Below are 16,950 nucleotides of genomic sequence, written 5' to 3'. Positions count from 1 at the left end.
ACGGTTAAGTTTTTTGCGAGGACATGACGGAGGAGCATGTATTAATTTATGAATTACCAGTTACCATGCTACAACTCTTTGGTCCCGCTTGTCATGGCCTAACATAAATCAACCTTTAAGTTGTTTTTCTACTTACCCTCGTCTATTTTGAGACCGGTTTCGTCCCGCGGAATGTTCATGGAGATATCGGCAAAGGTTTCCGCGCCCCACGTCTGTGTGCCGCGCAGCTTCAAATACTCCGCCATTAGCGCCGCTATGTGTAGCTGACAACACATGGCCTGCAAAAATTGATAATGCTGAATATTCTTACTGGTTTTAAGAGGAGTCTCCAGCACAGGCCCGAGTGAACTCGGCACTCTAACGAACTGGCGTTAGACCAGTAATTTGCCTAGAGACGTCTAGAGACACATAATAAATAAAATCAATTAAACTCAAACTCAAATCATTTATTCAAAGTAGGTACTATTGTACTCCTTTTGATGGTCAGAATTGTTAGATTTGTAAGATGATATAGTGGCGATATTTAATTAACTAAACTTCAAACTAAATCAACAAGGGTTCCAAACGCGCCCAGGTTTGAGAATAGCCCTGTTTAATCGATTTATATGAAAGGCATAAAGGTAGCTTGAGTCCCGAAAATCGACACAGGCTACTTTTATCTCGGAAAATAAAAGGGTTCCCACAGAAATTTTAAAAACCCAAATCACGCGGACGAAGTCGCGGGCATCATTAAGTTCATAATAAAGCCAACAGGGAATCAAATACAGATACTGAATAAGATGAGTCAGCACGCTTGATCTTTTTTAAATTGTAAAACAAATATGCACAAAGGAACTAGTTTTGCGAGTGAAGCGAGCACAGAAATTTTCTTTAATTTTTTTCAGAAAAAAATCTTAGGTACTCAGGGCGGCGGCTAATAATAATTACCTCGTCATGGTCGCCTTGTCGCGAGTTGTGGTCGGCAAGGGTCGCGAGCCACGCGTGTCGCAGGCGCGGCGTGGCGCGGCACGACGCGGCCAGCGCGTGCTGCAACTCCGCGAGGTGCACGCTGCCGGCGCCTACAGACGGATACAAAAATCGATTCAGTTAAACCAAAGTAAATGTATACAAGAATCTTACAAACAATCAAATTTATTTATTCACACAATAGTTTGGTCACAAAGTGAGCATGTCACCTCTGTAGAATCTAAACCGTACACAAAATTATTATCTTAAAAATATCTTACTCTCTACGTCCTAGCCCTCTTAATACTAATTTGTATAGCATTCATGCCTTTTCGGATGCCGAGCAGGCAAGAATGCTGTTCCATACTCCTGTGTTTAGGAGATTTATATATTGTACAAAATCCAAATTTTCAGCCTACTAAGGCCAATCATTTTCTCAGCCCTAGCACAGACTACAGTCTATTCGGGCTGCCAATTACCATCACTACAAAAAATGGTGTGAAATGTTCACTTTTCATTAACTCTATAAATAAATAAATACAAAATTAAAATGTAAAAAAAGCTAAAGGAAACTAACCAGCGCCTGCGCTGCCACCGACGCCCGCAAGCCGTGCCCGCGCGCCCACCACCGTGCGCACGCGTCGCATTAGCTCTGCCACTTCACTCGACAAACCTGTGTAACGGAACAGTTGCAGGAGTCTTTACAAGAACTTTTGCGATTGCAAAAGATATTTTCACTCATTATTAAATATGTCAAACGTGATTAAGACGAACTGCGAAAGTGATACAGTAGTAAAGTTTTGTGAAACAAACATGTGCAATCAAAAATGTTTTTACAATTAAAAGATTATTGGACTTGACTATGTAATGACAATCTTTTCAACATATTAGCTATTCTTGAGCAACTCAGTTTATTATTTTGTTCAGGAAACGCCACATGTAATACGCCCCAAAAAAGAAAGAGTGCCCAGAGGTGTCAGCTTTTAGGCAAACAAAACAGGAAGCACCGTGAGTGCGTCTACAAAACGTCATTCAGCAGCACACAAGAATAGGAAATCGCAGAGGATGAGTTTAAAATCATCTTGACATTCAATAAAACAACAAACAATTCATTCTATAAATTAACGAGAATACAATCAATTTTACAGCATCATGTTGAGACTGACCTGTTCCTTTCATAGCTTTGTCGCCCGTCGCGAAACAATTGATCACAGAGAGCGACTCTTGGAACCGGTTGCAGTTCAGCGCTGTTGAACTGTCTTGCAGTTTTGACACCGCTATGATTACCTGTGCAGATAAGATACAGCTAATGATGAGATCAATTTGGTATATATAATATGAAGAAAATCGATCTCTATCATAATTATTGTACTAAATCCTGTATACATCGATGTTTAAAACCAATTGGAAGAGCCGCCTTGTAACAATCGGAAAAAATATTACATAAAACATAAGATAAAATATTAGATTTATATAAAACAAATTCTTACTGAAATAATAACGGAAGTCAGAGTCCGTCACATTACGAGTGTGAAGAATTTTAATAGAAGAATACGATTGTTTTTTGTAGTTGCAGACTTAAGTTAGCCTTAAGTCCGGCCTTAAGAGTTAATGAAGAAAAGGTTTTGACATTGGAAGATGTTTTTTCGCTTGTGGGAATTTTAATCTAATGTTGTGTAATGCTGTCTATTGAAGCTTGTACACTGAACATGCGAGTATTGAATGAGATGGTCGCACAGTTCCGGTCGAACTGCGGCAGTGATAAGACACTTTAAGCTGGTTCCGACTGACCTGCAGATGGACCCTGGTGAGGCTTCCTCCAGTGCCGTGCTGGAAGTTGGCGCGCATCAGCAGATACAAGGCGGCCGCCGCCTCGCGCCGCAGCCACGCGGCGCGCGCCTCGCACAGCTTCACCACCGAGCTCACGATGCCGGCACAAAGCGTGCTGCCACCTGATGAATCATATCCTTTAGATATCTCTATACAATTGCTAAAGTAAAGCTTATACTTGTACATATTGATCCAACACGCTCGAGCAATCATCATCAACCCATTGCCGGCTCACTTCTGAGCATGGGTCTCCTCTTAGAATGAGATGGGTAATATACTCTCCCTATACTCAATAGGGATAGTATACCACGCTGGCCAAGTGCGGATAGGCAGACTTCATACACGTTTGAGAGTGTTACTCAAGTATGCAGGTTTCCTGTTTTAAAGCAAGTGATATTTGATTGCTTAAAACGTACATAATTCCGAAAAATTAGAGGTGCGTGCCCGGGATCGAATCGACCTCGTTAACAGACACGCTCAATCTATGATGAGATCAACTTGAGATACATACCTTCAAACAGAGTTTCGGAATACTGATTGATGTACGCGCGTAGTGCGGCAAAGAGGTGTTTATACAACGTGTCGCTTTGCGGATACAGTAGCAACTTCAAGTAGGGCCTGGCCGCCACACCCTCTGCTACGCCGAGGTTCCTCATGAATAGACATGCTCGGTCTATGATCGTGAGTCCCACCTCCGTTGCCAGGCAACCAGCGGATAACACCGCGTGTTCCGACATCATTTCTAATTCTGTGAATGGAAGTGTATAGTACGTATTAAGATAAGAGAGCGAATTGACATTGATATTGATATGGGCAGAGTGAACTAGTGAGAGAACTCTCAGTGTGATCCTGAATCGACGATAGTTCAAATATTAGGCTATAGGTGACGTGAAATCAAAGAAAAATAGGCGATTTATAGGCTACCTCGCGTCAAATGTCGAAGAGAACAAAACGTCGAAGCCTCGAAGTTTTGTTACAAGTTCCCTAACTGTCGTGAACTGTGGTATGGGTATAATATACTCTTGCCTATGACCCTACCAAATTAGCCCGCTACCATCTTCGACCACATCATCACTTTCTATCAGATAAGATCACAGCCAAAAACAAACTTTTCATAAAATAAAAAAATGTAGCATCAAACATTTACTGTAAATTGTTTAACACATTATCTGTGTTAAACAATTTACCTATTATGTGTTATGTGTTTATTTAAGATGGCTGTGTAAAATTATTATTTGCGATGGCAAGCTCAAAACTGACCTGTAGTAACAGATGTATTGACTAGATTTTCCCTGTTCACAGTATTATTCTTCTCCACAATAATAGGTGGTTCCTTGGAGAAGTCCGGTGGACTCATTCTAGCCGGCAAGGTCCTGGCCTTCATCGGCTTTGGCTTGCCGTTACAGTCCGGTGATGGCACTCGCAAATCTGAAAGGATTTTCTTACGGCCCACGTATTGGAATTGTTCTGCACATATTCTGCAACAAAAAAATAACTGGTCAAGTGCATGTTAGAACCAGGGGGGAAAAATATTTTTTTAAAACAAAATATTTTTTGTTTAAAATATTTTTAATACTACTATTTAAAACTCTTTTTAAAATAAAAGACATGTTTAAAAGACGTCGACGTATGGGACATTGCTCTGTCTCGTACGTCGACTGAGGCCTGTAACCCTTTTCCACTAATTACATAAGGATTGAGGTTTTTTGCGGTGGGCTCCCTGATCCTTCTGCATAGTATAGACTACAGAGGCACAGTGGCTTACTCTAGGACATCATAGAAGGTGCACCTCCTCCGCGGCACTTACTCTAGCACATGAAAGAAGGCGTGTTGTTGCGCCTGCGAGTGCGTGCGCCACCAGGCCACGAGGCGGTCCTCGTGTAGATACTTCAGCACGAACAGGAAGCACAGCAGCACGTCGCGCACCTCCTCCGCGGACATCACACCGAATCTGGACGACACCATACATCACCAAACAGCACAGTCCAAAGTACAAACATTGTTAGTGACATACACAAGAAGAGAAAAGTAATAACATTCTAAATTAACCTGCAATCAACAAAAAACCGCCAACGCTAAAGCAGATCATACTCAAAAGAAACTAGCCATAAAGGGTCCGACGGAAGTTCGATTTTTGGCCGAAGGCGAAGATTTAATAACTCAAAGATTTTCAGTTCAAGAAAAGAAAGTTCAGTGGCAAAAAATGAATAAAATAAGGGGTTTTTTAAGTTCATATTATTTATCATAGTGCCCCCCCCCCCCCCCCCCCCCAGGCTTCAGTTTGAACTACGGTTCATTTTATTTTGGCAAGGTAGCCGAAGGCGAAAGTTTGGTTGGACCCTACAAATTGTTCAAAAATAATGTTTACCTGTTGACTTGGTCACCGATCTCGCTCATATCTAACCGAGTGTTGCGCGGTAACGAGTCACCGCCCGACATCGTGGACACAGATTCTAGCGAGCTTTGCGACATGCTATTTGCGTTATCTACAAACATAAGTGTCGTTTAAGCCACCACCACGTCAAATCAATCGCATACAAATACATAAAAAAATATATAAAACTGGAGATGACTGTTGTGAAACTAATTATACCACCGAAAATAATCCAATTCAAAATAAGAAAGCTTATAATCAATTATTTATCGGAAATAACAAGATTAATTTTGTCAAAATTTTCTAAATATTTATCCCTTTATTTAACAGGGCTCTCTCCGTCACTTGCTTCCACTCGTTTCATACAATCGTAGTTCAATTTCAATTGAATTTTAAGCAACCAAAGTCCATGAAATTTTGCAGACATATTCTAGAAACTAATATCTGTCTGTGGTGTTTTAGATTTTTCTAAAAATATGTAGTTTTAAAATTACAGGGGCTCAAAGATTTGTATGTAAATTTTTAAGACCGCGTAACTTTGAAACCGAATATTTTAACAGAAATCTGGAAAACCACAGACATAGATATTAGTTTCTAGAATATGTCTGCAAAATTTCATGGACTTTGGTTGCTTAATATTCAAATGAAATTGGAACTACGATTGTATGAAGCGAGTAGAAGCGAGTGACGGAGAGAGCCCTCTTAAGTTGCTTGCAAAAAAATCTATTCCGAATATATTACTTTGGTATTAAAAGTATGTCAGCCATAAGTTTCAAAGTGATAATATCTACAGTTGTTAACATAGAGAGGCAAATAAGATCGACGTATTCAGCAATAAATAATTAAGAACATAATTACACAAATATTAATTTCTGTCAGTGATGCTGATACATGATAGTATGAGTAGATATTACCACATTTGAACATTCGATTAATATTGCAAAACCGCACCCAAAACTTTGAGAAAAAGAACTTACCTTTTCCGTACATGTTGTTAGTGACATTTGGAGGTTCTTTAAAGTGTGCAGAGTTTCTTATTGGCGTGTGGTCGAAGTGTAAAGTTAGTCTGTTCCTGCGTGGCGTGCTGTTGGCTGATGCAACGTCTTTCTGCGTGCTGTTTAGTACGGCATTCGTGGTCGCATCGCCGTCCACTTTATCGTATCCGTTCTCTAGTACTGGACTGGCAAGGGTTTTAGTTACTAGGCGATGTGCATTATCTGAAATTTGAAACTTGCTATAATAGTACTAATACCCTTAAACGTGCATTAGTGTTAATTGATATCAAGTTTTCTGTAAATATTCAGTTTTCAAAATAATTGATGAAAAAAAAAACAGGTAAAATATCTATCATTGTTAAAACGAACTTAGATATTTGCAAATTAAGATCACATACATTTAGAAGATTACAAACTGAAGTGGAAACCCCGATAGATGACGAAGAAAGCTCCCGAGTCACTCAGTGATTTAGAGAGAGCTACGATTATGTTCGGAGTTTCCATGGAGTTTCTCTACATGATCAAGTCAGAAATGAGGAGATCCATATAAGAACCAAAGTATCCGACATAGCTCAACGGGTTGCGAAGCTGAAGTGACAATGAGGAGGGGTACATAGTTCGAAGAACCGAAAGATGTTAAGGTTCCAAGTGCTGGAATGGCGAACTCCAGAAAGCACAGTGTTGGTAAATGCCCCTACTACGCGAACAGATATCACAGACCTCCCAAATAAGAGACAAAGGCCACTAGACTATCACAGCTTTTAACTCACTAATCATACACAGTGTCAAATTCTAATACTTGTAAGCTCTGTAATACGACGAAAGTATGAGGGGCTGGCATTACATATGTGAGCCTCCTACTTTCGCCGTGCTTAGAAAGTCAATCTGTATAGAGTACAACGGTTGCCTGGCAGAGATTGCTCTAAGCAATAAGGCCGCCTTTGCACACAATTGTTTTTCTGTTTTCTTCCTTCTGTGTTGTTTGTTTACATGTTTTTGTGTGCAATAAAGACTTCCTATCTATTCTATCTATCTATATCTATCTATCTATATATTTATCTGTATAGATTCAGCTTTAAAGAAGGACACTTACCTAGTACAATATTGAGCCATGGCGCATAAAGCTGAGCGAGCCGCGCGCGCGTTTGTTTGGTGCGGTATCGGTCGTCGTGTTCATGCTTCGTGAGCAAACTCCGCAGCACGCCCAGCGCGCAGCGACGCTTCTGAGGCGCTTCGCGTAGTGATTGTTCTACCTATGTTACAATTGAAGAACGAAATATTATACCAAGGATTTTGAGGTAAAACAGTTTTAACACGTGAAATACCAGCCAGGATCAGCATTGTTTTAAAGAAGTATCTATTTTAAAAAAAAAAAGCGAGGGCGCATAAAGCTGAGCATGTCGCGCACGCGTTTGTTTGGTGCCGTATCGATCGTCGTGTTCATGCTTCGTGAACAAGTTACGCAGCACACCCACCGCGCAGCGACGCTTCTGAGACACTTCGCCTAGTGCCTGTTCTACCTATGTTACAACTTTTTTTAAATATTACACCAATAATTTCAAGGTAAAACAGTTTTAACACGTGAAGTCTATCTATGCTACAATTAGTTGAAAGAAATTTTACAATAAAGCTCAGGCAAAACAAATAGAAAGGAAAATGGGTAAAGCTAAAAAATCAATCATATATTATGTTAAGGTTGAGGTCTATAAAGCATACTTTGACTTTGCTCAGAACACCTATATGAGGTGTTCTGTGAACGAGACGGTTTTGTGTCAGCAGTATAGCGCTGTCTCGTTTTAACAGTTTAAGTCCAAGCAAACTCAAAGTGCGCTCTAAAGATCTCAACCTAAGACTTCAGGATTCCGGTAGAAATCTCTCACTTACTTGCATTACGTAATACGTTATTAATAAAATCCATACCTGCTTAAGCAGAATCCCAGCAAGGAAATGCCTCATTATAAACTCTTCAGTCAGTCTTAACTTCATAGGCTCTGTTAACAAATCAGAGAAATTAATTAATAATGTGATTTACAAGAATTCACATAGTATTACGGCGAAAATCGAGTTACATCAAAAACACGTCACGCGTCGTCAATCTCTCATACTTTCCGTACTACGTAATAGTATTATGGAGAGACGTAACTGTCTCGTTTTGACTCTAAGTTAAGTAAAATTAAAGGACGCTCTACATATCTCGATCTTGGGTCCTTACCTTCATCAGAATCTTTGGCTAATTTGTTAGCCTGTAGCGGCAAGTTGAAAGGAACGTAGTGCTCGTGTGAACAAATAGTTTGTAGGAACGTGAATTTGAAATCGAACAACGCTTTCGGATCGCAGGTCTTGAACTTTTCCAAATATTTCTTCACTTGGCGAAATATAAAACCTCTGTCCATAAATGAGAGGCATGACTGAAAGAGATTTAAAAAATATATATTATTTGTTTGATGATTTTCATTATTATTTTTAGCTTACAGTTAAATAACGACCAATAAAGATATTTTACTGATTATCCTAGTGTAAATAATATGTCTCTATCACAAGCCTAGGTTCTTATATCGCCGAGATTTTAACAGAAGAGAAGATAGTCATAAGCGCTTTTTACAAGTACTTGAAACCAAAACTTTAGTATATACAAATATGAAATATTATAAGCTTAACTTACTTTAAGGAATACAGCAAGGTTTTTGTTGAAAATATGTGTCTGCATTGGCTGCTGCAATATATATCCGGGCTCGACCGCAGTCACTAATTTGTCAATGTTTTCCATGAGGTCGCTGTGAAACCTTTCATTCCGAGACATCTGAAATATAACGTGCAAATTATGACAGGAATTAAATTACGCTCCTTTACCTGAACTCTTAAGTTTTTATGTGTGTTAGATGAGTATTATATATACCTAAACACAATCCAGCTAGATAGGTCCAATTTCACGAAAGAGGTTAGACGCTGAATCCAACTTAGCTGGGCAACTTTGAGATGTCTTCTCGTCCGAAATTCCTCAATGCTTGAAGACCAAAGTATTAAAACAGTGTGTCTCGTCAGTGATGACATTCGGAGCCAAACCACGTAACTAAACCCGAGGTCGTTTATGTTGTATGTATGTGGTTGATGACGACTTGTACAATAAAGAAAACTAACTAAATTGGCCTTAGTCCAGCCTTAAAAAATCCCTTCTCTCAACGATGTGTTCGAAAAAGAAGCAAGAGTACTGCATGAACTTGGGGCTCAGCAAGAAGTCTTACTGACTCAGTGCCACGAACTGGTGTAGCGGCGCCGTCAGAACACAATGCGACTTTAACTTCAAATAGTACGTATATAAAATAAACACACTGACCTTAATCCGGCCAGTGTTGATCAAGTACTGGGCCATGCTCTTGACGATGATGTCGAAGAAGAAACCGGAGTACTGCATAAACTTGTGGCTCAATAGGAAGTCCTGCTGGCTCGGCGCCAAGAACTGGTGCAGTGGCGCCGTCAGCACACAGTGCAGCTTTAAGTCCACACAGCTGAACACATACTACAAGGAACAAATTGACAACGTTATTCAGATGGAAGGACCAATTTTTTTTTTACATGATTATTATCATAGAGCCAACGAGAGATTGCGTTTTTGATATCTTACAATTACACACAAAATAATATTGTGTGCTGTCTCGCACACATTACTTTGATATCTGAAAACGAAACGTCAAAAACGCAATCTCTCGTTGGCTGTACAATATAGGAGTGTCAGCCAACCAGATGTGATTCCGATCATGTCAAAATTTCGTGTTAAGTCACATGGTTTACAATGCATAAATTTTGAGAACTCACTCGCCATATTTGCTTTGTGTCAAATGGCTTATCAAAAGTAAGGTTCACCCTTAAGTTAAGGACTAAAATCGTACTTTTGAGATGACAGTTGAAACACAAAGCAAATATGGCGAAGGAGATCTCAAAATGTACGCACTATTCTTTACCTTGACATAGCTGTCAAGTAGATCCTTTCTCCCGTAATCATGTATTAAGTGCACAAAATGCACGATTAATTTCACCACTTGAAATCCCATATCCTGCGTGTAACCCTTTTCGATTGTCTGAAAAAAAAAAACATAAATGATAGATCAAATGTATTTATTGAGAGGATGAATGATTTGAGTATAGAAGGATATAACTTACCATGAGATCAAAGAGTTGATTGAATATCGTAGGCAGGAAAGCCACGAGTGAACTCAAGTTGATGGCATGTGCGGCCTTAAGGGCGTTACACACGTCATGCCAGGGCGGCGGGCTGGGCGAGGTAGGGGGCGAGCTGGTTTTGATGAGCCTCTCGATTTGGGCGAATAGGTTATGTAAGTGCATATCCCGCGTTGCGACCGTCGAATCCAGGACCAGTTGACACCGAAATAAGGGCTTTTCACTTTCCACCCATACCACTTCTGGACCTGTATTCTGTAAGGAAATAAAATAAGGCTCATCATCATCATACTCTTCACCAGCCCACTACGGCGACGGGTCTCCTTTCAGAATGAGAAGCCCTGTTAAACTCAATTTTTTTACTTGGTAACTTGGCGACCAACCTGAGGTTATTTCTTACCATAAAGCATCATTATCTATTGGCAGCTTTATTTCTACAACCATCTAGCTTATGGACTAATAAGTTATATTATTCTAGCTTAAACTTCTATGTATGATTAATTTCTAAATCTAATTTACAATCCAGTAACTGTCCTTAGTTTATTCTAATACATACTTTCAACCACTATGTTTTGTGACCTAGTTAAGAATAAAGTAGCACAACCTGAGGTGAAGTCATAATATAATCTCAGCAATAGACAACGATAGTGATAGAATCTTTTGCTAAATCTTATGGAGTTGAAACAACACCATAGAGAGGTTCCGTAACAAATAAAATGTCTTACCCCTTTCCCAAGTCCAAGTGGTTGAATAGACAGATATCCAGACGGCAAATGAGTAGCAATAGGTAAGTTGACAATTTCGTCTATGAATTTATCGTTTTTCAACAATGGAACCCATGCATATCTGAAACAAATGATTTTGCACTACGATAATTATATTTATGTGTCCTCTATATGACCCAAGTGCAAATTAGAATTATCGGATGTCATGGATAAAACCGAGTTAAACAGTACAAACAGTACTTGACTGTTGGGGCGCCTTCATCGCAAAGTGCCGCGTGATTGCAGCGCTACACCCACGCTGCGGCCGCGCGTCAGTTCATTGATCGAAATCATATGGATAAATAATGATGCCGCAAAGTGCCGCGCGATTGCAGCGCCACACCCACGCTGCAGCCGCGAGTCAGTTCATTGATCGAAATAATATGGATAAAATCATATGGTGGACTTACCCTATACATGTTTCTACGTTAGTATCATTCTTTTTGGCGAGATCGCACGAGATGTGGTGAAATGTGAACAACAGGTGATGAGTCGGAGTGATGGTCGCCGGGAGACGGATCTTCGCCTCGTCGCTCCAGTTGGGGTTTGTGTTGTGGTGTAGAACCGAACAGCGGTACTGCGACGTCATGCCTATACGCCCATATATAACCTAGAAATATAAAAACTCTAGTATTAGTCATTTATTCCGGCGCTTGTTCTGCTGGAGGCGTCTTAGCTTTAATGCTCGAGTGTTAGAAGCGGCGGGATAACCAAACCCTTAGGTAGGTACAACTAGTGATGTGTGACACAACTTTCGAAGAATAAACGTTTTTTTTTCCATTATTTTCTTTCTAGTAAAAATTATATTTGTTTCATTCTTCTACCAAGTAGATGATGCGCGATTCTTTGATCTGGATTTTAAGTTTTGAAAAATCCTGTGGTAACTCTATGATTTTCGGGGACAAAAAGCTTGTGTCCTTCCCCAGGATGCAAACTATCTTCATACAAAACGTAAAAATCGGTTAAATGGATGGACCGCAAAAGCTAGCATACAGAGAGACAGACAGACACATTTTCGCATTTATAATATTTACGAGTAGTACGGATATTATGAAATTAGTTTAAGTTATGATTTACGCCAATTTCTCACCTGTAACGGCTTCACATCGCCCACGTCGGATTCCTTCAGTTCTATCGAGCACGCAATGTTCCTCGCTCGGACGAACATTTTCTGCGACTCGAAACTCAAAGACAGCGGTCGAACGTACAAATGGTGAATGTACGCTGCATACGGCTGCTCAGCTTCTTGGTTTAACGTCGCTAGTTCTAACGTGAGCGGCGATGAAGGCGGTAGCGGAAAAGGTTTTAAAGCTGCGTATGCGCTTGTCATACAGTCTAAACAGAAATATTTCAGTTGGTAATAAATAGAGATGTATAGTAGGTACATTTCTATTTATCTATAGTATTCTATGATATCACTAGATTTGTTTAGTGAAATGGTCTAATTGAGTTGTCGTTTTAACATCTCCGGGAGTTAGCCTTATCCCTAAGGCATATGGCCAACTTCCGGCTTATGCCATTTCGCTGCGACATATACATTCATTGATATAGTACATCTCTTTATTTACATCAGCAAAAAATTCTTAAGACAAATGCATGTATTGGATAAATGAGCTAATAGGATTTTCTCTTTAAGTAGTTGCAGTAATATTATTAAAACATAAGGAATCCTTATGTTTTAATAATATTAGTGCAAGTTAATGCATATTAATGTAGGTATTCGTTATTCAACAACCAATTATTGTTTAACACAAATATTACTATTGAATTAATGCTGAACTATAATGCTAATTACAAAAGCTAATACTATTATCTATTTTATCTAATACTATTAACACCCCGAACAAACAAGTAAGCGACAACTTATTACGGATTTCATTGTTAAGTTGCCCCAAGAACATTTTAGGCACCGTGCATAGAGTGTCATATTGTATACATCTTTCTGAGAGAAGCGATTTTGTTGGTTTTTATGTAAGCTAAGGAAAACAAGTATAATAATAGATATGATTTTTTGAAAAGAGCATTCGGCATCCGGCAAGTTTTTTGGTGCCTCTTATAGTTGTCCTATTTCACGGGGACCATTTGGCTATATTTGTGTAAGTGCACACACACTGTGTAAGTGCATACACATTGTTATAGTGTGTGTTGCGCTCGCTTTCGACCGCGATGCGTTTACTTTACGCACACAAATGCGTTAGCGCTTATCGGTAGATTTGCCATGACACAACATTGCGAACAAAATAGGTTCCTATTCTATAGTTTATACATACTAGGTATTTGTTCCACGCTCTGTTGAATATTGACGCTGAGCCATCCCGGTATGACCGTTAGCTTGCCGAGTTTTTCAGGTTTTCGATAGTCGGAGAGTATTTTTATTAAGTCTTCATCAGACATTTTGTTCGGCTCCTGACGGTAGATTGCAGGAAATTCGGGAGTCGTATCCAAATCGTTGCTATACATTCTGTAAGCAAAAAAAACATATATGATGAAGTACTCAAAATTTCCTATTTACATATAACATTTCAAAATACGTCTATTTAAAAAAATCTTTTCGGGACGTTAATTATGAAGACATACTTAATGTAGACAAATCTTAGACAATATTATAAGAACTTGACTTATTACCAGACTGTAGCGAAGCCCAAAGGAGGGTTATGTGTTTATATAATCGATTAAAATAGCTATTTAAGTAATTTTTTTTTTTTTTTATTCAGTCCACAAAACCGACTACAATTGGTAAGAAAAAATACAAGATGATAAATGGACAAAGAAACATGCGCGCAATTGCGTCTTCTCGATATATGTAATAGAATATAACATACTTAAATAGAGGTTTTGCAGCCCAAGCAAAAGGCATCCTATAGTTTCCGACCCGATTGGCGTAAGATTGGACCGTTTTATGAACTTTGAGTCCTAATCGAGGATCTTTTGTGGCTTTCATATACGGCTCGAGCACCTGACTCACGTGACCTTGCAAGATTTTGTCGATTTTCACTACTAAAAATAAATCGGGATGCGGATTGTTTACCGACATCACTACCTGAAACAAGTACAAAATATATAAGCAATCTATTTTCCGGTAACTTAAAAGGTAAACAAATCACATGTTCTCGACTATAAGCGATACTCGTATAAACGACTCTCCATGCTAAAGTTTCATTTTTCATTTTTATGACATCACGTGTCATTGTAAGTTTCCAAGAATAACAAGCGCCACGCATAGCGCGTAGCTTACATAATTCTGCGAAAAGCGATTCTTTACCTCTTAAGGGCTGATTTCTTAATCACCAAAGAGTCTTTATCTGAGGATTATAGACATTTTATACGCAATCTGCATTAAGAAAGAACGAATCTTTTAGTATTTACTGAAAGTTCGCTAAAAATACGGATGGTGTCACAGCTTCCTTTTGGATGAGAAATTTCGTCTCTTGTGAGCTGCTGAGTAAAATAAGCTACAATGCTGAGTAAAATGACTGTGTTCAAATTACTTATTATGATATTACAATAAATTGTTACCTGTCGTTTTGATCTGAACCACTCATCCGGAATTAGTTTAACATCTAACTTAACATCGTAGCTAAAATTTTCTACTAATGACTTTGTGCATTCGTTTTCTTTGACTAGATCCCTCACTGCGGGATGGTTTAAATCAAAATGGAAGTTCTCCGTGAGCTTGCGGCCGCTCCTCGCGTCATATAGCGCTATGCTAGTGAAGTAAGGCTCGACTTGACATAGGAGCTCCTTATCGCCGTCGATGGGCGCTTGTAACCTAAACTTTAAGCTTTCGCATTTGAGCAAGATTCTTTGGCCAAAATGTTCTCTGTAAGGAAACAATATCATTGGTGTATGCTTGTTAGCTAACATATGGATACGATTCGTAGTTTGTAGTGTAGTAGCATACTTTACATACTTGAAAGGTTCCAACTGTGGTTCAGGCGATGGTGTTCTTTTGTAAGGTAAAGTGAATATATTAGAGCGGCACTCGTTACGGGCCGCCGCAATAGACAGGTCGGTTTCCCTAGAGTACCGCATTAGGAGTGGGTTCATACTGTGTTCCAGGCCCTTCAGTGTGCCGTATGTAGGGGGCGGAGGCTCTGCTGTTAGAGATATATCCGCATCTGAATGAACAAGATAAAATAACTATAATCCGATTATAAACTTCACCCTGACCTGACATGAGCAGAACTTATTTTTAGGACCAGTTGGTGGAACGAAGTAAGGAAGCCTCCCGCGATGTTTGTTTGTTACGAAACTAGCGACCCGCCCCGGCTTCTCACGGGTGCTTGAGAATAAAATATAGCCTATGTCACTCAGAAAAAATGCAATTGGTGAAAAAAAAAATCAAAATCGGTTCAGTAGTTCCAGAGATTACTGCCTACAAGCAAACTTACAAACTTCTTCTTTATAATATTAGTGCAGATATACTCCATATTGGATTTTTATGACGTTATAATAATACAGTATGAGATGCGGAGTGGAACGTTCAGCCAAGGGCAACTCATTTATCGCAGTCTTCAGTAGTTTGTCAATTATGAGTTAACCGATGAACCGAAAATCTTACACACACATTCATTGAGTTCTATATTCAAAATATACTTCTATAATATAAACTACAATTGCTAGACAATAGCTACTTTAAAAAAATTACTCTTACACAAGAGTTTAGCTAATCCGATACTTCTTTAGACATTTTTTAATCTTTATTTTTAGCCGGGGCTTTATCACTTCGCGATTATGTCGCCACCATAAACAAATCAACTTATCAATATAATCACTAATTGAAACTATAATTACTGGACCACAATGAAATGATGATATTGCAGTGCATTTATTTAAACAGGAGAGAGTGCATACTGAAAAGATTTACTACAAAGCCTGTATAACTAACTATGAGAACTATAGAACGAACCTTTATCCAGCACTTCATCCGCCTGATGAGATTCTTGGTCCTGGTTCTTTTTGAGTGCTGCATTGAATGCATTGATCCAATCATTCATCTCTTCCTCAGTGTCCGTCGCGAACGTGTAACCTTTGTTGCCTGACATTCGCAATTCGAAACAAAATCTCCCACGTTTTGGATTCTGAAATATATTTTATTTTTATTTCCTTAAATTGTATTAATTTACATCTCATCTTACTATCTCTATCGTGTTTTGATTCCTTTAATTCGTTCGTTTTTAGGGTTCCGTATCTCAAAAGGAACCCTTATAGGATCACTTTGTTATCTGTCTGTCCAGAAAACCTATAGGTTACTCCTGATGACCTAGAATCATGAAAGGCAGGTACCGGGAATTTGTGATTACATCACAAAAAGTAGTTAAAATGTGTTCACGAAAAAATTAATTTTCTAAATCACATATAGATGGCGCAGCCCGTCATTAACTTGCAGTGTTTTACATAAAAGTTTTAGGTATACCTTGTACGATGATACGGATCCCTTCGTGTACGAGTCCGACTCGCACTTGCCCGGTGTTTTTGACTAGATACTTTTGTAAAGACTTACTGTCTGATAGACTATACGAATCGGCGAAATCAGAATTAAGAAATTTTTGATGATTTGATCAACTAATATTATACCATTAATGTCTAATTCATATCATCGTCTCCCGGCATGGGAATGACGCCTTGTTGTGCAGGGCAAAGTGGAGGGCACCAGAGGTCGAGAGTAAGGTCACCCATGTGATAGACCGACCTAATTAAGTCTGCTGTGGGCGGTCCCTTGCAAGAATGTACCAGGCTCTCTGTGAGTAGGGAGAAGTGGCGAATATGCGTGAGGCGCTAACAAGACGTCACTTCTTGCTGACCGCGGCCACTCACTTTGCCAGAATTTTACGGCGAAGAAAATCAAATCAAAGGCTATTTTTTC

The 16,950-nt window shown here is 39.2% G+C and overlaps 1 protein-coding gene across 4 annotated transcripts in view; it reads right to left on the bottom strand.

Moving 5' to 3' along the window:
• The window catches only part of LOC123867810 (dedicator of cytokinesis protein 9), a 54,654-nt gene that overhangs the window by 32,498 nt on the left and 5,206 nt on the right, over positions 1-16,950 (bottom strand). For 3 of the 4 annotated variants that reach the window (XM_045910091.1, XM_045910085.1, XM_045910108.1), the window contains 25 exons: positions 15,994-16,165; positions 14,995-15,202; positions 14,601-14,904; positions 13,907-14,124; positions 13,355-13,545; positions 12,175-12,419; positions 11,495-11,694; positions 11,046-11,166; positions 10,303-10,575; positions 10,104-10,220; positions 9,479-9,661; positions 8,807-8,944; positions 8,357-8,552; positions 8,065-8,135; positions 7,238-7,397; positions 6,127-6,366; positions 5,144-5,261; positions 4,583-4,726; positions 4,036-4,253; positions 3,287-3,523; positions 2,737-2,897; positions 2,112-2,232; positions 1,523-1,618; positions 928-1,058; positions 137-278 (listed from right to left, as the gene is read on the bottom strand). In XM_045910091.1, coding sequence (XP_045766047.1) covers positions 137-278; positions 928-1,058; positions 1,523-1,618; positions 2,112-2,232; positions 2,737-2,897; positions 3,287-3,523; positions 4,036-4,253; positions 4,583-4,726; positions 5,144-5,261; positions 6,127-6,366; positions 7,238-7,397; positions 8,065-8,135; positions 8,357-8,552; positions 8,807-8,944; positions 9,479-9,661; positions 10,104-10,220; positions 10,303-10,575; positions 11,046-11,166; positions 11,495-11,694; positions 12,175-12,419; positions 13,355-13,545; positions 13,907-14,124; positions 14,601-14,904; positions 14,995-15,202; positions 15,994-16,165 — 4,405 coding nt within the window. The remainder of the gene's footprint in view (positions 1-136; positions 279-927; positions 1,059-1,522; positions 1,619-2,111; positions 2,233-2,736; positions 2,898-3,286; positions 3,524-4,035; positions 4,254-4,582; positions 4,727-5,143; positions 5,262-6,126; positions 6,367-7,237; positions 7,398-8,064; positions 8,136-8,356; positions 8,553-8,806; positions 8,945-9,478; positions 9,662-10,103; positions 10,221-10,302; positions 10,576-11,045; positions 11,167-11,494; positions 11,695-12,174; positions 12,420-13,354; positions 13,546-13,906; positions 14,125-14,600; positions 14,905-14,994; positions 15,203-15,993; positions 16,166-16,950) is intronic. The other variant, XM_045910097.1, reaches the window with a different exon arrangement.

The sequence above is a fragment of the Maniola jurtina genome, chromosome 1 (genome assembly GCF_905333055.1).
Source record: "Maniola jurtina chromosome 1, ilManJurt1.1, whole genome shotgun sequence".
In the NCBI taxonomy this organism is placed as follows: domain Eukaryota; kingdom Metazoa; phylum Arthropoda; class Insecta; order Lepidoptera; family Nymphalidae; genus Maniola; species Maniola jurtina.
The sequence above is the reverse complement of the archived record's forward strand: the minus strand, read 5'-3'. Positions and strand labels throughout refer to the sequence as shown.